At 52.3% G+C, this 23,219-nt stretch overlaps 1 protein-coding gene across 1 annotated transcript in view; it reads left to right on the top strand.

Annotated features, from left to right (window-relative positions):
• Positions 1 to 23,219, top strand: part of EFR3B (EFR3 homolog B) — an 83,309-nt gene that overhangs the window by 53,369 nt on the left and 6,721 nt on the right. The window contains exons 5-19 of the mRNA XM_040622958.1: positions 4,517 to 4,638; positions 10,140 to 10,289; positions 11,730 to 11,864; positions 12,313 to 12,391; positions 13,087 to 13,222; positions 13,446 to 13,607; positions 14,203 to 14,314; positions 14,718 to 14,769; positions 17,073 to 17,245; positions 17,771 to 17,846; positions 18,494 to 18,655; positions 19,845 to 19,976; positions 21,369 to 21,436; positions 22,128 to 22,255; positions 23,003 to 23,094. Coding sequence (XP_040478892.1) covers positions 4,517 to 4,638; positions 10,140 to 10,289; positions 11,730 to 11,864; positions 12,313 to 12,391; positions 13,087 to 13,222; positions 13,446 to 13,607; positions 14,203 to 14,314; positions 14,718 to 14,769; positions 17,073 to 17,245; positions 17,771 to 17,846; positions 18,494 to 18,655; positions 19,845 to 19,976; positions 21,369 to 21,436; positions 22,128 to 22,255; positions 23,003 to 23,094 — 1,779 coding nt within the window. The remainder of the gene's footprint in view (positions 1 to 4,516; positions 4,639 to 10,139; positions 10,290 to 11,729; positions 11,865 to 12,312; positions 12,392 to 13,086; positions 13,223 to 13,445; positions 13,608 to 14,202; positions 14,315 to 14,717; positions 14,770 to 17,072; positions 17,246 to 17,770; positions 17,847 to 18,493; positions 18,656 to 19,844; positions 19,977 to 21,368; positions 21,437 to 22,127; positions 22,256 to 23,002; positions 23,095 to 23,219) is intronic.

Here is a 23,219-nt window from a genome sequence, read left to right on the forward strand (position 1 = left end):
TGAGGCTGTAACTGTCAACTGGGTTGGACTACTCATACCAAGCTGATGAGACAACTGCCTTTATTAGCCCCATTTTACAGATGGGGGAACTGAGGCACAAGAAACTTAAGTAATTTGCCCCAGGTAAGCTTCGTAAGTGGCGGAGGTGGGATTCAGCAATGCAGTCTGGCCCAGACCCCTTCATAACCATAACACTCTACTGTCTCTCATAAGAGGAATAGAGGCCTTCCTCACATGAAACTCTAGCATTCCAGGCCCATGTCTACCAGGTCTTGGTGGACTTCCACAGTGGGTGTGGGGACTTGACCAGGACCCCCAGGAAGCACCCCAATTTGACCCTCTGAACCATGGTTACCAAAGGTTCCTTTGAGCCCCTAGAAGCCTCAGGAGCAGCTCCAGGTGGGCTCTCTAAGAGGTGTTCCGTGGGGACTCCACAGGCCAACGCTCCCTGACCAGGCCACTGGGGCTGATGTGTCTGGACAGTCATGTTTTCAGACTCGAGGGAGGGAAACTTGTTCTATCAAGCTATCACACCAAGGGTTCCTGGGGATGCTCAGATATCCTGGTAACAAAATTTACCTATTTTACATGACCCAGAGCACATACCCTCTGTATGGAAGGTTCAGGATGGGCAGTAAGTGCAGTCTCATCACCAGACCTCCTAACAGAACAAGAGTCCTGGCGAGCATGGGAATGGAATGGTTGGCAGCCAAAGCCTTGAAGCTACAGCCCCCCGAGGCCGTTCTGGGCCCCAGAGATGGAGCCAAAATCCAGTCACCCATCCAACCCTTGGTTTAACCCCAAACCACTTTAGTTCAAAGGAGGTGGCCTTCAAAGGAGATGGCCATCTATCCAGCCTTGCTGACCTCCATTACCAACATTTTCCCAGCATCTTGCATAAGCACCTAGCTGGGAGCATTTCCAGAGCTACGGGTCCAGCTTGCCAGTAATGGGACAGAGGATGGAGGGTCTGTAGACCTGCTGCCCCAGAACCTCCAGGGTGGAGGCGGAACAGCACTGTCTCCTCAGCACAGCTCAGAGCCAGGCACTGTGCTACTCACTCTGCATACGTCCCCGCATTTAATCCTGGTGACCGCCCCATGACGTAGGTCCTCGTGTCCCTACATCACAGATGAGGAGACAGTGGCTCAGAAGTTTCACGACTTGTCCACAGTCACACAGAGGACAAGAAGCAGAGCAAGGACGTCACCGTCCAACTGTGGCCCCAGCAGTGTAGGGGGGACCGTTGTCTACTTAAATGGAAGAACTCTTGTGTCAAAAGCAGAATTTGAGAAGACTCAGACCTAAATTTCCAGGAGGAAGAGTGCAGAAGAGTGAAAATCCAGGGACGCAGACAGTCACAGAAGAGAAGAATGAGGGCATTTTCCAATGCGGTTAGCAGCCGGGGCTGGCCTGTAGGCATAGATTCAGAAGAAATTAGAGAAAGGTCACCCATGGTTGTAGAAAAGGAGTCCCCATGTCTGTTTTCTATCCCGTGTTACCAGATGGCTGTCATGGAATTTTCGGTTTTTAAAAATTGATTGTAATCTCATTTCTAACCTTACAGCCAGTGGGTACTAGTCAAAATATTTAGCAGCCTGGACAGCATGGGTAATGGCCAGTCTCAACAAACACTGGCCATGAGCGAGCCCTCAAGCCATGCCCCTGACCGGCAGTCGGGCCTGCTCATGGCTTCATGGCACTCAGGAGAAGAGGAAAGTCAAAGTTGAAAGTGCAGGGGAACTCAATGTCACGTTGCACAGAGATCAGGAATTGGTTCAGAGAAGCGTCCGTGTCAGGAGAGAGGGGTGGTGTGCAGAAGACGGGAGGCCAGATTGTCCGTCAGTGACCGGGCAGTGTTTCTCAAGTGGGGACCATCCCATCAGGTCTCCTAGGACGGACCGTTCCACAAGGTAAACCCCTGGATCTCCTCCCAGAATGACTCAGCATGTCTGGGGCCAGTGGTGCAAATCCATGTGGTTACTGAGCCCTGTGGTTCTGTTGTACTGTAATCTCTCTCTCACTCAGAGTCATTCTAAGAAGAGAGGATGCGTGTAAAATGCTTAGGGCAGCACCTGACATGTAGGAGCTCCCACACGTTCCTCACTGCCGGCCCCCAAACTCCCAAACCAGTGAACATGAGGTCTGGGCATTCATCCTCCAGACACACACCTGAGTCTACACAGTCAGTCAATGTTAGAGACAAGCTCTTTGACTATTCCTTCCTCTTTATTATGGTCTCTTTTTTTCGGTCCTGTTTTCATTATTTTAAACGCACATTCTCTTGCATACACTCAGATTGTCTTATCTTAAGCTGACTCATGTGAAGCACATACAGCATAAAAAAAAAAAAATTAAGGGGCACCTGGGTGGCTCAGTCAGTTAAGTCTGCCTTCGGTTGAGGTTGTGATGCCAGGATCCTGGGATGGAGTCCTGCATCAGGCTCCTTGCTCAGGGGGGAGTCCGCTTCTCCCTCTCCCCCTTTCCCTCCCCCTGCTCATGTGTTCTCTCTCTCCCTCTCTCTAATAAATGTTTCAAAAATCTTTTTTAAAAAAATGAAGAATCTTAGTGAATGATGACTGCAGTATTTATTTTACATGCGGGAAAACCAAACCATAAGAGAAGTTAAATGTCCCACTCAGAAGTCACACTGCCAGTGAAATGTAGGTCTGCTGCATGTCCCCTTTGAGTAGATGGACACCTTGACCATGCCAGGCTTCAGCCGTGGGGAGGGGAGTGCAGCCCGGGGTCATCTTGTCCATGGGGAAGAGCAGCAGTGAGCCCAAACTTCGCTTCAGCCTCGGTATCAGCCTACCTCTGTGTTCTAACCATTGGGGGGCTTAAGAGGTTCACGTAGCCGAAGGCTGACTTTATCGTTGTTTCTAGAATTCCTGAACTTATGTCTAATCAATGATCTTATTAAGGTCACATGGATTACCACTACACCTCTTCTGCAGAACCCCATCGATAATGCAACAGTGTCCTTTGGATTTATTGCTAATATCAGAATATTCACTTCCAAATAGATGTATGCATTTTAGATGTTAACTGGCAAAGAAAGATCTCCTCCTCTGCTTTGTATGTTGAGATTTTATCAGTCAGCAGAAAATGAATGTATATTTGTTAGTGAAAGAATAATTAATGATGTTGGTTCAAGTTGCTAATTGTCATCCAGAAAAAGTTAACACATTTTGAGTAGTTAAATAGAGAAACAGATTGGCAATTGATAATGAATATTATGAGTTCATTAACTAGATAATTTTAGAAATAATAGCATATCCTTTTAGAACCAACAAACGTTTATAAAAACTTAAATAACAATACAAGACAGAATAATGGAGAACAGAGTTTATTATAAGCGTAATCTTTTGAGTTGTTGGCAGTACTAAATTTATAACATTAAACAAAGGAACCTATAAGAGTTACACTTAATTTTTAGCAATTTAACTCTACTTAGTCCACGAGTCTTGCTTCTCTGTGGGATTCCATTGAAATGAAGTCCCTATTTAGAATTGCTAATGTGCAGCCTGGTGGTAGAAGGAATCCAGCAGCTGATAATGCTGAGCCAGACTTAACAGAACCGAACCCGCAAACTAAAAATGTGCTCAGGGGCGCCTGGGTGGCACAGCGGTTAAGCGTCCGCCTTTGGCTCAGGGCGTGATCCCGGCGTTGTGGGATCGAGCCCCACGTCAGGCTCCTCCGCTATGAGCCTGCTTCTTCCTCTCTCACTCCCCCTGCTTGTGTTCCCTCTCTCGCTGGCTGTCTCTATCTCTGTCAAATAAATAAATAAAATCTTTAAAAAATAAAAATAAAAAAAAATAAAAATGTGCTCAAATTTTAAACAATAGGGGCACCGCCGGTGCTCAGTTGGGGGTCCTAGGATCGAGCCCACTCAGTGGGGAGTCTGCTTTTCCCTCTCCCTCTGTCCCTCCCCACCCACGCTCCTGTTCTCTCTCTCTCTCAAATAAATAAATAAAATCTTTAAAAATAAATTAATTAATAAATAATTTTAAGCAATAAAATGGAATTACTTTTTTAAATCAAATTTCAGATTGGCTCTTGTTTCCCAGAATTCATTCTGAAGTGTTGAGGTACAGTTCAATGTTGGCTTTGGCTGTTTCAGCCTATCCCTACTGCCTCCCGCCTCTGTGTGTTTGGGGCAGCTCTGGACGTGGAAGGGGGCAGGAGCTTAAGGGAGTCGCCTTCATGTCCTCACCTGTCCCATCCTCTGCTCACCTCAGCAGGGAAGGGCTGAAAAGGGCCATGGGGGTCCAGTCATGCAGTGTGGGCAGGAAGGGCGAGCAGGACTTGGAACCCACGGAGGCGTGGAGACCGGGTGTGCTGTGGGAAGCAGACCAGAGCCAAGTCCTGGAATGCACAGCTCCCGGGTGTGTATGTCCCGTGGCTTTACTAGGGCAGGGGGCCTCAGGATGGCAAGTCCCAGAGCTCTGAGCCCACAGGTGAGGAGCGCAGTGGGTCACCTCTCACCGGTACTTCTCTCTCCTCTCCCGGGCAGTTTGTGAAGTTTGCCAACATCGAAGAGGACACCCCATCCTATCACCGGAGCTATGACTTCTTTGTGTCCCGCTTCAGTGAAATGTGCCACTCCAGCCACGATGACATGGAAATCAAGACCAAGTAAGTGGGGGAGGCCAGGAGGCCCACTCAGCTAATGACAACAGCATCAATGGGTCTTACGGAGTTCCTAGCCCAGAGTGAATTGTCTGACCTCATCAGCGTTTACCTCTGCTCTGAGTCACGCTCTGACGTCACTGGGAAGGAAAGGAACACCTGGCAGGACTTAGGGGGGCAAGTGGGCAGAGCTGGGCTCCCAGCATGTGCTTTCAGAGGAGAATCTTCTGGGGCACAAAATAGGAGCAGATGGAAGGTAATGGTTCTGGGAACCAAATTTGAGAGCCAGCGACAGCAGACATATACACACGTGCACATACCTGCTTTTTTGTTCGGGAGTACATGCATTTATACACCCCCAGAAACACACTCACTCACCACTATTCATCACAATATAGACCTGCTGATAAAAAGCCAGTGTCTTCACATTGGCTGATCTCTGCTGGCATCCTGACTTTGTCTCCTCCACTAACCCTCGATTTATTCTCCTCCAGCCACAGAGACCTCCTTATTGCCCCACAAACACACCAAGAACATTCCTGCCACAGGGCCTTTGCACAGGCTGTTCCTGTGCCTGGAATGCTTCCTCTGTAGATCTGTCTAGCTCACTTGCTCTCCCCCTACAAGCCCTTGCTCAAATAACCGCTGGCCAACACACCTTCTCTTGAACATCCCACACACTCACTTCTCTTCTTCCTCACCTCACTCCGCTTTCCCCCCATAGCACAATCCCCTTCAGACACGTTCCATAACTTGCTTATTGTCTCTTACTCATTGCCTGTCCCACCAGCAGAATGTAACCTCTGGGAGGCCAGAGTCATCGTTTTGTTCACTGCTGCCTGTCAGGTGCCGCGCCGCTGCCTGGGGACCAGTCGGCGCTCGAGAAACAGTTGTTGAATGAATGAATGAATGAATGAGTGAGTGAATGAATGCTTTCTTTATTTTTTTTTAAGATTTTATTTCTTTTATCGTCTCTGTGCCTCACATGGGGCTCGAACTCACAACCCCTAGATCACGGGTCGAACGCTCTAGAAACCGAGCCAGCCGGGTGCCAAGAATGAATGCTTTTGGATAAACGTCTTGAATTACAGAATACGCCTTTACAGTCACAGACTCAAACTTACCAAGTTCTTTAACTCACAGAAACACACTTAACAACATAGAAAGAAAAATTCTCAAATGCAATCACAAAGACTTTTACGTGAATGTATGCCGGCAGTGGATAAGGCAGCTCGCACAGCATCGGCCCGACGGCGTGGTGCCCAGGCGAGGAAGTGGTGAATCGGTGTTTTGCGCTAAGTCTTGCCGTGGAATGATATGGTGCGAAACGATTGGAAGTGGGCCGCTGCCCATGGCAGGGGGGAGGCTATATGAAACCGGAGAATATGTTCAAAGGAGACAAAGAAGGAAGGAGAAGGGAAGAGAAGGGAGAGGGCAGGAGGAGTCAGAGTGAGGAGGCAGGGGGGCTGACGTTGACACCAGTATGCCCACAGCAGCCCAATTCTCCAGTGGTTTGTTCCAGAACTCAGCCGCTGGCTTTTTCCTTCGTCACACCAGTACCTTGGAGGGGCCCTGAGTGCCACGTTTTGTGCAACAGCGGGGTCAGGGAGCTCTGTGTGTCCCAAACAACAGCTTGTTGCCACAGCTGATGGTCTGGGATGGAGGAACGGGAAGTGAACCCCTCCATCCCACAGGGAGCCGATTCCCAAAGCTGTGAGCCTGTGGAACGCCTCCAGGGCAGGTCACCCTGGGAGTGGTTGGCAGTATCCCAGCCTCCCCAGGCCCCCATCTCTTAAAATAATCATAGACTCTGGAAGGGTGCTACCCCAGTGCCTCCGACGCACAGTGGGGGCCCCTGGAGGAAGGAGCCCCTTGTCTTCTCCCCAGCATTGGCCCAGCTGTAGCCACCACACCGCAGATGGGCTACAAAGAGACAGAAGGGGCTGGAACAGTTGGGGCGTGTCTGGGAGCAGGTGCTGGGGAAGGTGCAGGACGAGAGCCAGGTGTGGCTGGAACGGGCACTGGTCACTCAGGCAGCTCCGAGCTTTCAGAAGGGGGAGCAGAGAGAACACCCCTTTGTGCCACGACACATACACACACACACACACACACACACACACTCACATACACGCAGAATCACACAAACACAGTAGCACAGTCACACACACACACTCACATACATGCAGAATCACACACACAATAGCACATGCACAGTCACACACACACACACACACAGAATCACACAAACACAATAGCACTTGCGCAGTCACACACACACTCACATACACGCAGAATCACACAAACACAATAGCACAGTCACACACACACACACACAGAATCACACAAACACAATAGCACATGCGCAGTCACACACACACTCACATACACGCAGAATCACACAAACACAATAGCACAGTCACACACACACACACACACACAGAATCACACAAACACAATAGCACTTGCGCAGTCACACACACACTCACATACACGCAGAATCACACAAACACAATAGCACTTGCGCAGTCACACACACACTCACATACACGCAGAATCACACAAACACAATAGCACTTGCGCAGTCACACACACACACACACACACACAGAATCACACAAACACAATAGCACTTGCGCAGTCACACACACACTCACATACACGCAGAATCACACAAACACAATAGCACAGTCACACACACACACACACACACAGACTCACACAAACACAATAGCACATGCACAGTCACACACACACACTCACACACAGAATCACACAAACACAATAGCACATGCACAGTCACACATACACACAGAATCACACAAACACAATAGCACTTGCACAGTCACACACACACTCACATACACGCAGAATCACAAACACAATAGCACAGTCACACACACACACTCACGTACATGCAGAATCACACAAACACAATAGCACATGCACAGTCACACACACACACAGAATCACACAAACACAATAGCACATGCGCAGTCACACACACACACACACAGAATCACACAAACACAACAGCACATGCACAGTCATACACACACACAGTACACAGTGGGGGAAGAAGGCACAGAAGCAGACGTCGTCAGCCCTGTGTTGTGATAGCACTGGGATGTGTGGCTCATCGGGAGGAGGGTGGCTGAGGTTTGCTCCTGGAAACTGGGCAGGACCATTAGCACCCACAGACAGCACTTGCCAACCCTGAAAGGAAGGCCTGCCAGGGTGACAGGCGTTTCTGGCATCAGTCATCCTTTTTCTTTCTCTCTCTCTCTTCCACAGCCTCCCTGCACCCCTTTACCCTGAGATCCCCCTGTTGTTCATTCACAGCCTCAGCAGAGCCCAGAGCCCCTTTCCAAGAACAACCCTTGGGTCTTGTAAATAAGTGTGTGTGTGAGTGTGTGTGTGTGTGTGTGCGCGCGCGCGCGCGTGTGGTCCTTTTGGGTTCAGACACTTCCCAGGCCCCTGGCTTGTGGGTAGGCCTCCAGTGAGCCCATGACCAGAAGCCATAAGGGGAGCAGACCTCTCTGCAGGCCTGGTCTTTTGGAATTCATTTGGAAAGGGTCAGTCAGCTCCAGGTGTCGTGGACTGAAGTGTGTACGTATGTGGAAAGCATTCTGGGGAGACTGAATTAATTCCCATTCACACATAAGGAAGGCCTGGGGAGGAAATGGCCCATCCACCAGGCCTGGTTTCTTGCTGGCCAGGCTCTCTTGGGTGGGACAGAGGAGTCCAGCCTGCTTGGGATATATTTCTACTGTGCGTTAACCCAGAACCAAGAGTAAGAATAGTGAGTGGGATAATATTCCAGTTATTTCACTCATAAGTCTGCATAGCCTGTGGCTATGTTGTTGACCAGGGGGCAGGATCAGAGCAGCTGAGTGCTCCCCAAGGAATCCTTGCCCCTTGTCCCGACCTCACGGGTCCTGGGACAGGGCTTCCTGCTGCTCTCGGGCCAGCTATGGTCGCCAGGTAAGGCCCCGGGAAGCACCCTGGTAACCGCACTTAAAACTAAAGCTGAAAATACAAAGGGCAACTAAACACTCAGAATGGCTCAACTCCAATAATCATTAAAAGAATCTGAACTGAAATAGCTACAAGATGTGAGGCCTTTTCTGAGCGTAGATTAGAACAGGCATTGACAGTGAGCCCCCCCCCCGGTGCTGACACAGCTCGCAGCTCGGGGAGGACGGCATTCTCCTGCATGTGTGCCCCACGGCGGGGAGAGCACCGGGCAGTGCTGGGAGCCTTGCATTTCTCAACTTGTTTTGTTTTTTTAAGATTTACTTATTATTTTATATATAGAGAGAGAGCACATGGGGGAGGGGCAGAGGGAGAGGGAGAGAGAGAATCTCAAGCAGACTCCCCTCTGAGCGTGCAGCCCAACATGCGGCTCGATCTCACGACCCTGAGATCACGACTGAGCCAAAATCAAGAGTCAGATGCTTAACCGACTGAGCCACGCAGGTGCCCCTCATTTCTTACCTTTGGATTCGTAAACTCCCCTCATGGCCATGATTTGAAATGTTACGAAGTATTTTATCTGGTGATGTCGATTGCAGCATTATTACAATAGCAAAAAGTTTAGAACTGAAATGACCAATAGGGCACTAGTTGAGAAAGTTCTTATGACAGTACATCATGCATGTTTACGAAGAGTTAATGATAGAGGAAAATGCTATGGAGAGACAAAGCCAGAACAAGTTCTTAATCCTGTTATGTATTATGCACAGAAGAAAGGAAAGACACCAAAATGCCAGTAATGGTTCTCTTTGAATGGTGATCATAGGGGTAAATCTTCTTTATACTTCTCTATAATTGGCATGTATTATTTTATAATCAGATAAAAAGTTTGATTACAAAAAGAACAAAAGAGACTTGGCACTGAACTACACACCAGTAAAGAGACCCCTCCCACAGGGACCCTGGGTCAGCACAGTGGGACTGAGGGTGGGGGGTGAAAGGGGCCTCCTCTGCACTGTCACTCAATTTCTTGGTTTCTCAGCCAGCTTAGCCGCAGCTGAGACCTCTCTGTGCTGAGTCTGGCAGCTCTGTGCCTCCCCTTCCAGAGCCCCTCCTCCCCTCCCCGCTGTAACTCGCTCACAGCCCTGGATTCTGCTTCATCAGTTCTTGGCAGTACTTTGAGCCCTTACATCTTGGGCTCAAGCTGGAACAAACCCAGTGGGGTACTAAAGAGGAGGAGCCTGGAGCAACTGGCAGTGTAGGGACGAAGCCCATGTGGTACCGGGCAAGGGCAGTCTGGCAATCTCTAGGATGGGCCAGAGGTCATGGCTTCCTGGGCTCGCATCCAGCCACACGGGAAGCCAGCCAGGAGGCCAGGAGGCTGAGTCACACGAAGGGGAAGGTGGGCTCCGTTCTGCCTTTGGATGGACGCGTGCATCCCCAGTCCCTACGCCGTGTTCCTCCCCTTGCCACAGAAGCTGGGCTTCTCAGGGCTGGAGGCTTGCATGGCTCCATGTTGCCCTTTTTTCTTACAGAATCAGAATGTCAGGCATCAAAGGTCTGCAGGGGGTGGTGAGGAAGACGGTGAACGATGAATTGCAAGCCAATATCTGGGACCCACAGCACATGGACAAAATTGTCCCGTCGCTGCTTTTCAATCTGCAGCACATAGAGGAGGCAGAGAGGTAAGCAGGCGAGGCTGGAGCGCGGGCAGCAGACACGCACGGTCCTCCCAGGCTGCCTTGGCCATCTGCTTGGGAACCGCACGGCTTGGGCTGGTGGGTAAAGCCTAACTAAAAGGCCAGGGATCTTGGTTTTTGTGGCTTGTTCTGCAATGAGTCCAAGGCCGGCTCCCTAGGAGCCTTGGGTCTGGCCTTCTGCCAGCTTGCTGCACCCCCTAAGGTCTGCATTCACGAAGGAAGGACAGTAACCGGGCTGGGCTCCCTAACGGTAAGTGTGCGCTGGTAAGAACACAAAGAACCCAGTCGGGTTACCTCTGTCTCTCTGAAAGCAGCAGGCCAAGGAGGCTTTAAAGCGCCTTCCAGTTACTGAGGACTTTCCCTTCCTCCCTCACTTCCTAATGGTCCTTCAGGCCCTTAAAACCTGCTTGACTGGCCAACAGCCCCTGAACACAAGTTGCAGGTACTGGGTTTTAATTGGGGAGCCCTCAGACAGGGGATTCGGTCTGTCCCTGCCCCTCGCTCTTCCCATCTGTAAAACGGGATGCTCGTGTTGCTATCCACCTGGGCTGTGCAAGACGCTGTTTGAGAACAGCAGGTTCCTCCCTCCCTCCGACTCCGTTGAGCCTGTGAAGCTGGGGACAGGCAGGGGAAGTAGGTGTGCCCTCTGGTGGCTATTCCTGGAACTGCACCTCACCGACCCGCTTCACCGGTGGTCTCTGGTGGTCTCAGCCCCCAGAGACCTGAGGCTCCTTCTGTCCAGATCCAGGCCCAGCCCCTGTGACTTAGGTACCACTGAGTCACACCTGAGCCAACCGCCATGCCTTTCTTTTTCCTCTCCCTCCTCTCTCCCGCTTTCTTTTGTTTTCTCTATTACTCAGCCTCCCTCTCTTCACATCCCATCTTTTTCTTTCCCAGGCTTTGGGGCATGGAGACACGATGGTCTTGCCTCCCCAAACCCATGATGTGCAGACTGTCTATCCTTCCTGTGGGGGCGCATGTCCTCAAGGATTTCCAGCAAGAGAATTTGACCCCTTCGCCCATGATCTTCCTTTACCCTGGGCTCCTTTATCCTGTTTCATCTCTAATGGCCACGATAGCTCCCACAGTATCTCGCGCAGCCCATGTCAAATTCCTGCCTGTCCTAGTGCACCGCGTGCAAGGCTGCAGGGCAGAAACGCAGACTGCAGGAGTGCCTGGGTGGCTCAGTTGGTGAAGCTTCTGCCTTTGGCTCAGGTCATGATCCCGGGGTCCAGAGATCCAGCTGGCATCCAGCTCCCTGCTCCGCAGGGAGTCTGCTTCTTCCTCTCCCACTCCTCCTGCTTGTGCTCGCTCTCTAATAAATAAATAAAATCTTTAAAAAAAAAAAACAAAAACGCAGGCTGCACAAAGACTGACTCTGGCTTTGCCGGCCATCCCTTACCCACATGCTGCTTGTTCCCACAGCCGCTCTCCGTCGCCCCTCCAAGCACCAGAGAAGGAGAAAGAGAACCCAGCAGAACTGGCCGAGAGGTGCCTTCGGGAACTGCTGGGCCGGGCCGCCTTTGGCAACATCAAAAATGCCATCAAGCCTGTTCTCATGTGAGTACCCCCTGCCCACGCCCCTACCTGCCACAGCCCTCAGAGAACAGTTTCAGGTCCTGGCATCTTGCTGACTCAGGGAGAGGGGACAGAGGTGTTATGGGGATGGTGCCGTGCCCAAGACGGTCCCTTGTCTGTGCCTGTGTGTTGGCAGAAGCCAGTGGCCGAGTGCAGTGTTGAGGAGAGGGGCTGGTAGGAGTTTCCCCAAAACTGGAGGAAGGTGCCTGGCTTCACTCCTGAGTCCACTGCCACAGACCTGTTCTTGGCTTCCCCCAGCTCCTGCGCCAGGACTGTCCCAGGGTCCCTCACCGCCACCTACAAGCTCTTCTCACCTGGGAACTCTGCCAGGGGCTGGGTCTCTCAGGCGGTCCCCCCCCCGCCCCCAAGCTTGTCTCTCCTCCCTGCCATCACTTTTCACAGCCACCCCCCTGTGTTTTCTCCCTCACAGCCACCTGGATAACCACTCTCTTTGGGAGCCCAAGGTGTTCGCCATCCGTTGCTTTAAAATCATCATGTACTCAATTCAGGTATGGTGGCTCCCCGGTCCAGCTTGTCCCCCTGGCCAAGGGCACCTCTGGGAGCAGGCCAGTGTGCTAAAGGAAAAAGCCAGCTGTCCTCTGTGACTTCTCCCAAGCCCCCAGGTGTCTCAACGTGCTGCTTCAGCTAGCTGTGAGGAAGGGCAGGCTTTAGTTTTATTTCTGATACAGCACAGATCAATACATTATAAAATACAATTTAAAAAATGTCTTAGAAAAAGTAAATGAAAAACTCATGCAAAATACGAGCCCACAGACCACACTTGGCTGCCACAGCACCGTGACATTGCCTCCTGAGCACTGACTCTCCATGTCTGGCTCTCCCAGTGTAATCAAGCTACAGTTTGTGCAGGCTGGCCTGTTGTGGCCCTTATCAGTATGACCTGGGACCCAGGAACCATGAAAAGAAAGACAGTATTTTCAAAATTGACTTTTGACCCATTTGAAGTGGAAGGGCCCAGGACAATTCTGGAAATCGAGGTCGCCCCTGGAATGGGGCTCTGCTCCTGTGGGACCAAGAGGGAGGGACTGAGGAACCGGAATACGTGGGCACCACCTCCAGTGCCCCGTGGCGTCAGGACCTCACTTTTGTCCCCGCGGGCCTTTGGGTCCCAGTCGAGGGCTGCCCTGGCGCAGAGGCCGTGTGGGGGTTGCTGTTTGGGGCCAGCACGTCTTCCTCCCCCCAGCCGCAGCACTCCCACCTGGTTATCCAGCAGCTCCTGAGCCACCTGGATGCCAACAGCCGCAGCGCGGCCACGGTGCGGGCGGGCATCGTGGAGGTCCTGTCGGAAGCTGCCGTCATCGCCGCCACTGGCTCTGTCGGTAAGGAGGCCCTGAGCGACAGCGTGAGGGCCGGGAAGCCTCTAAGGACAAAGTGATGCCCTCGGCAGGAGGCTGCCTCCCCTTCCAGAAAAGGGCAAGGGAGTGCAGGGAGGGGACAGAGGAAACCCCTGGCTGGAATGCAAGACAGGGAAGAATGAGCGGGGATGCCAGCCCTGGATTTCGGGTCTCCCCCCACGCCACCCCCCACCCCCGTTGCGCTCAGGGCCTACGGTGCTGGAGATGTTCAACACTCTGCTGAGGCAGCTGCGGCTCAGCATTGACTACGCCCTGACCGGGAGCTACGACGGGGCCATCAGCCTGGGCACCAAGATCATCAAGGAGCACGAAGAGCGCATGTTCCAGGAGGCTGTCATCAAGACCATAGGTGGGACCCGGGGCGGGGCCCTGGTGGGCGGGGCCCGGTGGTGGGGCGGGGACAGGGTGGGCGGGGCCGGGCGCGGCAGGCCCCATCCGGGTTGGGTGGGGCAGGGGGCGGCTTCCACCAGGACAGCGCCCTGGCGCTGTCATCCGCTCAAACTGTTACTTGCGGACGTTGGAGGAAATGGAGTCCGTCTACGGCGTGCGCAGCTCTCGGACTGGCCTGGCCGGAGGAAGGAAAGGGAGAAGGCCGTGGATGCCCCCGGGGATGCGCACCGGGATGCAGACGGGGAGAACCGGACCGCCACCTCTCCAGTCTGCAGAGCTCATCATCCCTTCAGAGCCTTCCTGGCTTCGCACCCCTGGCGCTCCCCTCTCCTTCCCAGAGACGCTAACCACAGCCTGGGGAATGACAAGTGAAGCCACCGGAACGGGAAGAATCCTCTGGCGTCGTCTAGGTTTCTCCTCTGCGTCTTAATTGTCTCCCTGGAGACGCAGCCCGCACTCCGGGCAGTAGTTTGCTCAGTTGAGAGGCCGGGCGGAGACCCCGGCAGCTGGCGGCCTCACCTGAGCCAACCCTGTCCCCCATCTCTTTCCTGCAGGCTCCTTTGCCAGCACGTTGCCCACTTACCAGCGCTCAGAGGTGATCCTCTTCATCATGAGCAAGGTCCCACTGCCTTCCCTGCATCATCCCATGGAGACAGGGAGGACAGGGTAAGCCCACCAGCCTTGCTCCCCTTTTTCCTCTATTGGCTGACTATTCCAGCCCAGCTTCCCTTCCCGTGTTTTCTCACGGACTCCTTTCTCCACTTTAACTTTCCTGGTCCTGCCCTCACTTCTCTTCTACTCTCAAGTCCCTCAGCAGCCTTTAGTGGGCCCCCTTGGATCCCACAATTCCTCAGACTGCCCCACCAATAACTACTGCCCACCTTTGGGGCAAGCCATTCATTCTCTGGTCAAGCCATTCATTCTCTGGTCTGCTTCCTGGCTCTGGAAGTCAGCTGTCCTGGGTAACAAGCCTCATGGAGAATCTAAACACAAGGGGAGCTGGGCAGGCAAGTGTGGGGTCTCTGCCCACATCACCATCCTGGTGAGTATTTGTGTCTCTGGTCTACAGAGAGAACAGGAACCGGCTGACCCAGATTATGCTGCTGAAATCCCTCCTTCAGGTGAGCCTCTCCTGTCCCCATTCCTGCTCTGCCTCTACAGGAGGCAGCTCCTTCCAAGGGACCAAGAGAAGGCTACCACATACAGTTGTGCAGGTTGCATACTGTACAAATATGCCCGGCCTGAAGGGTGAATAGGGGGCTGAAATCCAGCCTGTGTTACACTCACTAGCAGTCTGGGCATCCACAGAGCTGGATCATCCAGAGCAGGCAGGGCACTGCTCCTAATTTTCACAAAGGTTCCTTATCAGCTACTGGGTAGCCTTGTCACTCAAACATTATCTCTGAATTGGGATGCCATCTTTGATTCCTGCCTTTTTTTCCCCTTCCAAGTACCTCCCTACGTCCATTCCACCTGTTCCCCCTCAGCACTCGTGCCCACCTCAGTCCCCCAGCCTCTATCTCTCCCTTCATCAGTGTTTTACATCCCTCTTCTTTACATCTTTGCAGCCTTCAATGGAGTCCAGATTCATTATCCTCAAATGCCATCTCATGACCAACTTGTTAAAATATATATGGTCTGAGTAGCGTCCTGGAATCTATTTGTAACGGGCTCCCCAGGGATTCTTACGCACAGCCCTGCCTAAGCTCTAGACATCTCACGACTAGATTCTCCTCATGGTTGCCCTTATCCCCATCTGTCCTCACCAATCATACATACAACCACAAGAAGAATTTTCTAGAAATGCTGCTCCCCACATGTTGCTCCTTTTCAAATAGTAGGTGTCAGTGTACAATTGATGTGCCTGCAGATTTCAAACTTCTCTAACAGTGGGAGATCCCCAGGTCCCCTTCCCTCCCTAACCCCCCATCTCAGCCCTCAGCCCCGCAGTCTCTGTCCCAGCCATGCTGATCTGCACACCCCACTCGTTACCATCCACCCCTTGCCTTCCCTCTCCCGAGCCCACACCGTTCATGTCACTGTGTTTTTATAAAGGCTTTTCATGCTGGCACTGCCCACATCTGTGACCTCCCTGGTCTCTGTACTCCTGCCATTTCTGCTAAGGTTACCCTCACTGTACCCAGCTCCTTATCAAGGTGATAGTTTGGGGTGCACTCACATCCCCCTTCAGCTGATGTTTACTATTGATGCCACCAAGCTTTGCTAGATCCCCCAGGGCCTGCTGAATCATCAAAGGCATTTTTGTTTTGCAATTTGAACTAAACAGTAAATATTGTTTTGCTGCTTTTGTTTTTTGGGGGGTTTTATTTTTTTATTTAAATTCGATTAATTAACATATAATGTATTATATTAACATATAATGTAACTAATGTATTATTAGTTCAGAGGTAGAGTTCAGTGGTTCATCAGGCTTATATAACAGCCAGTGCTCATTACATCACGTGCCGTCCTTAATGTCCACCACCAGTTACCCATTCCCCGCACCCCCCTCCCCTCCAGCAACCCTCAGTTTGTTTCCTATGATTAAGATAAGTCTCTTATGGTTTGTCTCCCTCTCTGATTTTGTCTTGTTTTATTTTTCCCTCTCTTCCCTTATGATCCTGGGCTTTGTTTCTTACATTCCACATATGAGTGAGATCATATGATAATTGTCTTTCTCTGATTGACTTACTTTGCTTAGTGTAATACCCTCTAGTTGCATCCATGTTGTTGCAAATGGCAAGATTTTTTTTGATTGCTGAGTCGTATTCCATTGTATACAGATACCATATCTTCTTTATCCATTCATCTGTCAGGGGACATCTGGGCTCTTTCCATAGTTTGGCTACTGTGGCCATTGCTAAACATTGGGGTGGTTTGGCTGCTTTTGAATGTTTTGACAACGTCAAGGATGATGTGTCTCCTGACGCCCACTGGCTTTAATCTGAAGACCCCCCTGTATGAGCACCTAGAAGAGATGTCAGAAATGGTTGTTGCGTGTGTGTGGGTCGTGGTCCCTCAGCCCGGCTCTAAGCTCTCCCGCTGTCTCTCCGTGTCTGTGTGACTGTCCGTGCCCGTACTGCAGTGTTGTGCTCGTGGTGCGTGTCCGTCAGCTGTGTCCTGGAACATTGTTCCACCTGTGGCTGCAACATTTGGTTCAGAGGCTCCCTGACTCCTGCTCCCCTCTTGTGCTTACCCCTCGCTTGCTTTTAACAACCAAAAACTTGTCCAGGTGGTTGTTGGCATGTTCAAAAAAGCTGCCTCAGGCATCCAGGGCCTGGGGTGGAGGACAAGGGAGCCGGGCTGGGAGATGTCGAGAGAGGCTGGGTGCGTTAGACCCCAGGTCCGCCGGCTGCTGTCCATCTGCTCACTGCACTGAGTGCGCCAGGCTTCCTAAGCTCCGCCATGCTGGGCTCCCTCGCAGGTATCCACAGGTTTCCAGTGCAACAACATGATGTCAGCCCTGCCCAGCAACTTCCTGGACCGCCTTCTCTCCACCGCCCTCATGGAGGACGCAGAGATCCGCCTCTTCGTTCTAGAGATTCTCATCAGTTTCATCGATCGTCATGGCAACCGCCACAAGTTCTCTACCATCAGGTGAACTTGGGGTCTCCCCTCCAGTTGGTGTGTGATGGGGGAGAAGACTCCTGATAGGTCTCACACCCAGGTGAGAGGACAGTTCCCTTCTTCAGTGGGAACTACCAGGAGCTGATCACGGACATTGACCCTGGGGTCCTATGGGGGCAGGCGAGATGGAAGGGCACTTTTTCCAGGGAGCCATGGATTGGAGATGGGGGAGATGAAGAGCAGATACTAAAGGGAGTTAGCGGGTGGGGAGGAAGGAAGGGGATGCAGGTTTATCAGTAAAGACTTGGGGGGGAGGGGATGGGAGGAAGAGAATAATCTGGATTAGTATTTAAGAAAAAGGAACAAGAAAAAAGTGGGCAGGACAGAAGGTTTGAGAACTTGAGGAAGTGGAGATTGGGCTAAGAACCAGTGCACGGGGTGGGGGGCAGGGGTGCTGGGACACAACTAACAACCTTGGGATAAAGCCCAGTAACACCACATGAGCTCTGACTGGCCTTGCACAGGGCTAAGGTGGCCCCTTGTGTCCCTTCCCAGTACCCTCAGTGACATCTCTGTCCTGAAGCTGAAAGTGGACAAGTGCTCCCGACAGGACACCGTCTTCATGAAGAAGGTTAGCCAGTGTGACCTTAAGCCTCAGTGAACCCCAGGTGGGCCAGGCTCTGTGGACGCCCACCTCCCAGCCTCCAAGTCAGGACTGACCCCTGGCCCCAAGCCTGCTCTCTCCCTCTCTGAGCATGCGTAGTTAGGATGACCAGCTGACCACTTCAGGGTGGGCCAAGCCCCTAGGGTCACACCCAATATGGCGGCCAGAGTCAGGAACACTGCTGGTAATCTCAGCGCAGGCTGGGCTGCAGGCTGTGTTCTCCCAAACACAGCTGGGTTTAGGCAGCAGCTTCTGTTGCTGATTTCACTGCGCCCCTCCTTCCCTAAATGTGTCCTGCACATCTGCTTCCACTGGGGTCTGCTTTAAAGGCATCCTCTCCCTGGGGCACCTGGCTGGCTCAGTCAGAACAGCATGCTGACTCTGGATCTCGGGGTCATGAGTTTGAGCTCCATGTTGGGTACAGAGATTACTTAAATACGTGAAACTTTAAAAAAAGAGAGAGAGAGAGAGAGAGAAGGCATCCTCTCCCTGAGGGTGGAGATGGGTTACACACGCTGTCCCACCGCCTGCGATTGGTCTTCCTCACATTCTCTTTGCCCCTCCCGCCTCCACCTGCCCATGTGGCCTTGCCCCCACCCTCTCCCCACGCCCAGCACTCCCAGCAGCTCTACAGACACATCTACCTGAGCTGTAAGGAGGAGACGAACATACAGAAGCACTATGAGGCGGTCTATGGCTTGCTGGCGCTCATCAGCATCGAGCTGGCCAATGAGGAGGTGGTGGTGGACCTCATCCGTCTGGTGCTGGCTGTGCAGGTGGGACCGGGTGTGGGCAGCACGTGGTGGGTGGGATCGGGCCAGGGGACCGGGTGCGCCAAGCACTAATGAGACCACCGACGAGCGGCTACTCAACACCTGTCCCCGAGCCTGGGAATACTGCACCCTTTGCTCCCCATTCCTCCAGGGACCACAGGCCATGGTTCTGTTTGGGGAACCGCCCAAGAATGCCTCACTCATGGCTTTAGCCCATCCTCAGGCTAAAGGAGACCCAGGGAACAAGATCTTTCAAAAACACCCTTTAGTCCCTAGTATTTCAAGTCTTAACAAGGTCTGAATGAGACTCCAAGGAATACCAAGAGGGTGCTCATAAAGCCTGAATGATCCCAAAACACACTTTGTCTAAAGATCATCTGGTTCCCAAGCCTGGCTGTGCTTCAGAATTACCCCCTGCGCTTAATGAAAAATACATATTCCCAGTTCTACCCCCACGCGTGGGGACCTGGAGGTTCAACAAGCCTCCCTCATGACCTTTCCATAGCCAGTGTTCACTAGATAGGGCTTCAGACTTCCCGAGTCCTTCTGGGTGGAAGTGTACTCAAGGATGCAGGGTTTGGGGTGGATTCTTCAGACCTCAAAAGACCAGGGTCTCCAGGGTCCTGAAGCCAGGTGGCATCAGGAATGATGGCAAACCTGGGAAATCAGTGGTGGAGAATCTTAGGCCACCAGTGCTAACTCCTGCCAGGCCAACTCAGCTGCTATGATTGTCTTCACCCTAGAATTTGAGACTCCTCTGTGTCCCCATCCCTAGTAACTGTCGCAACTCTTTTAACTTAGCATATGGACCCAGTTAACAAACCAGTCCAATCCCCCAAGAATCATTCAAGGCCTATATTCAAGGACACAGCATCCTAGAGGTAGGATTAATGATGAGGGATTGGACGGTCAAGGTCACCAAAGCTGGAACTGCAAAGTGAAGCATGAGGTCATCCCCCTCTACTCAAGTACTTATGAGCTCCCAGCTCTTGGATTGTTCTCGGGATGATTCACTTCCGCTTTTCCGAGGATGACTTCTGTCTCCCAAGAAATTATGGGACAAATGCTGAAAAAGGCTTAGTCTAGAGAGATGGGCCCTCTCTAAAGAAGGTTGGGAGAGGTGGGACAGACGTTGGGGCACCCGTATAATTTGTCAGTTGAAAAACTCCAAGGCCCCTCTGTGTTGCCACAGGACGTGGCCCAGGTCAACGAGGAGAACCTGCCCGTGTACAACCGCTGCGCCCTGTACGCGCTGGGCGCGGCCTACCTGAACCTCATCAGCCAGCTCACCGCCGTCCCTGCCTTCTGCCAGCACGTCCGCGAGGTTGGTGTCCTCACCCCACGGAGAGCGCGGGGGGCCCTCGGCTTTGGGTTTCCCCAGAACAACTTGTCCTTCATTGCGTGGGCCCCGTGCTTAGTCCGGGCATTGAGGAAGGGTTGACAGAACAGCTAGGGACAGTGGGAACTTACTAGAGGCAGCATTTCCTCCTGTAGGACACCGCAGAGCATGGTGGGGTCGGCCACGGGCAGGACCTGGACCCCTTCCTCATCTGTGACCTGCCTGCCTCTACTCCCTGCCCCCTGTGCCACCCCTGCTTCCAGAACCCCAGCCACACACGCCTCTCATGTCATTTGGGACTAACACCACTTTTTTTTTTTAAGTTTTTTTTATGAAAGTTTTCGAATATCACCAAAGCAGTGTGAGGAGAACAGTGGACATCATATATCGATCATGCAGATGAAACAGTTGGGAAGGTTTTCCCACATTTGCTTTATCTCGTTTTCTCTTTTTCTTATGTCAAAGCAGATCTCAGCTATCCTGTCATTTTACCCCTATAGATATCAGTGTTGTGTATAAAAAATATGGACACCTTCCTACATAATCACCGTGCTATTAACATACCTAATCAAGTTATCAATAATGCCTCGGTGTTATCTAATACCCAGTCTGTAATCAGATGTTCTCAGTTGTCCCCAAAAGACGTTTTAAAACATACTGAAGTATTTATAGGTGAAATGATATAATGTCTAGGATTAACTTTAAAATACACAAGCAAAATGAACTAAAATAAGAAACCTCCGGTCTCAGCTGGCTTGGGGGTGGGGGGGGGGCACGGGAGGGTGCCATGTCACTGTGACCCCCAGCATGGGCCAATAGGGGGTGCAGAAAAGGCCATGCCCAGACATCCATTCAGACAGTAGCCACAGCCTGGCTCGCTCACTCCTGCCCGTACTTGCATGCCAGCTACCCTCCCACCTCTCACTGTCTTACCATCTTACACTTTTCCTGTCAAAAATTTGCCAAGGGTACTGAGGGAAACTCCACCTGTGGCTGTCCATCAGGATGTTTTTGCCATGCACCTGGGTTGGGGGAATGGTGTGACCTATGCTCCCTTTTTCCTGTTTACATAGAAAATAGGAATAGGGCACAGGAGCAAGAAACTGCTGTCTCCTGGGGGCTAAGTCCCCTGCATTTGGAGGACATTTGATGCGTAGCCATCATCGGGGATGGCCTGAGCGGTCTGCCTGGGCTTCTCAGGCTGCTGTGAGGGTCACTGTTGATCCGAGTTTCTCCCTTAGAAGCCCAGCTGCGGGGGGCTTTGCCAAGGAGTCTGTGGGAGGAAGGAACTGCCTGGGGGGAGGAAGCGCCCTCATTTGCCGGCTCAGGGCTCCTCCCTGTCGTCCCCAGCTCTTATGTGGTTCCTCCCAACTCCAGGTGATAGAGACCAGGAAGAAGGAGGCTCCGTACATGCTCCCCGAGGATGTGTTTGTGGAGAGGCCCAGGTGAGAGCACACTTGGGACGTGGTCAAGGACACCCAAGGCAGCAGAGTGAGACGGTGGGGCAGTCTGAAGCCAGGGGCCGAGGCCTTTATGGGCTCCAGGGCTGAAGAGGGACCTTGCCTGTGGCCCAGACGTCTGGGTCAAGTGTGACCTTCGTCATGGGGCCATAATCCACGCCTTGAGCCATGTCAGTGTGTTTGCTGTAGCGTATGTGGCGTAAACTCGGGGAGCTTTGGCCAAGCCCACGGGCCGTGCATCCTGGAGAAGTCGTCCCTGCAGGACACCAGATCCATGCAGGTGGCGTCCTCAGACTGCAGTCTGTGTCACGTCAGCCTCAGAGGAACCCAAGGAAAATACTGTGAAGAAACAAAATGTCCAAAAATAGGGGGTAGCTTTATTAACGATGGCCTTTCCACCACGCGGTTTGGAAGCAGCGGTCATGCGAAATACGCACCGTGGAATCGGGAGATAAAATCAACCGCAGAACAGGGGGTGGGCTGACGTGTGCGTGCACACGCGCATAGCTGTAAGTGACCGAAGGATTCTGCGCAAAAGGACGTTGTCTCTGGAAAGCGGGACTGTGGGTGATTTTCTTTTCCTTCTGCTTCTCTGTCATTTCGTATGATGAGTGTTCCTCATCATAAAGGCATTAGGAAATCCCTCTAGTTGCCCGTTTCCTTCTGTGTCTTCCAGGTTGTCCCAAAATCTTGACGGAGTAGTGATCGAGTTCCTCTTCCGCCAGAGCAAGATCAGCGAAGTCCTGGGGGGCAGCGGCTACAATTCCGACCGGCTCTGCCTCCCCTACATCCCTCAGCTGACAGGTAGGCGCTCTGTGCCAGCCCTTCCGAGCCTGCCTCCCGAGCTTCCTCACCAGGACAGGGCCTGAGTGTGAGGGACTCTTGGGCCCTTCGGTCGCCTGCCCTGGTCCCTTGCATGTCACACAAGAGCTGACGAACGCAGTGGAAATCTACGGTGAGAGCCTCTTGATTCCCCCACCTCTTCTCCTCAGGGCAGGATCCTTGGGAGAAAGTGGCCCCTGAGACAGGCTGGCCTGTGGACGGGAGAGGCCCCACAGAGCCCGACAGAGCACACGTGGGCTGTGCAAGTTCTCTGCCAAGTTTAGTTCCCGAAAATTCTTAGACCAGTCTCCCGGCATCTTGGAGTTTCATTTTCCTTGACTATAGAATAGGGATTAGCAACACCTGCCTTAGAGGGCTGGCGGGAGACGCACACAGGATAATAATAAAGCCAAAGGCACTTCCGGAAATGCTCCGCAAGTGACAGCTACTCGTGCAAGTCGAGACGTGCTTTCTGTCACGAGCAGCTTCTTTGTGCTCATCACTGATTTCAAAATCTTAGCCCTAAACAGCAAAACTCACCACCCGACGGTGGGCAGAGGAGGCCAGCAGCCTTCAAAACACCAGCTGTAGCCTCCGTGTGGACTGAGCCCTCAGAGGCTTGAGGGCCAGGCAAAGGGGGGTGGGGGGCGTTGGGAGATGGTGCTAGAGGTGTGAGCCTGGCTCGCTCCGAGCCCTGGGAGCTCTAGCTTCTGGGCTTCCCTTTCCCAGATGAGGATCGCTTATCCAAGAGGAAGAGCATTGGAGAAACCATTTCCCTGCAGGTGGAGGTGGAGTCTAGGAACAGCCCAGAGAAGGAGGAGGTGAGTGGTATGCTGTCCTGCATCCCCAGGGGAGGGGACCTGCTCTTGCTCCCTGCAGTCAGGTGCTCCAGGCTCCAGGCCCCCTTGACCGCGTAACACATTTAAAGCTGCATGGAAGGCAAATT

The sequence above is a fragment of the Ursus maritimus genome, unplaced genomic scaffold (genome assembly GCF_017311325.1).
Source record: "Ursus maritimus isolate PB19 unplaced genomic scaffold, ASM1731132v1 scaffold_6, whole genome shotgun sequence".
Taxonomy (NCBI): Eukaryota; Metazoa; Chordata; class Mammalia; order Carnivora; family Ursidae; genus Ursus; species Ursus maritimus.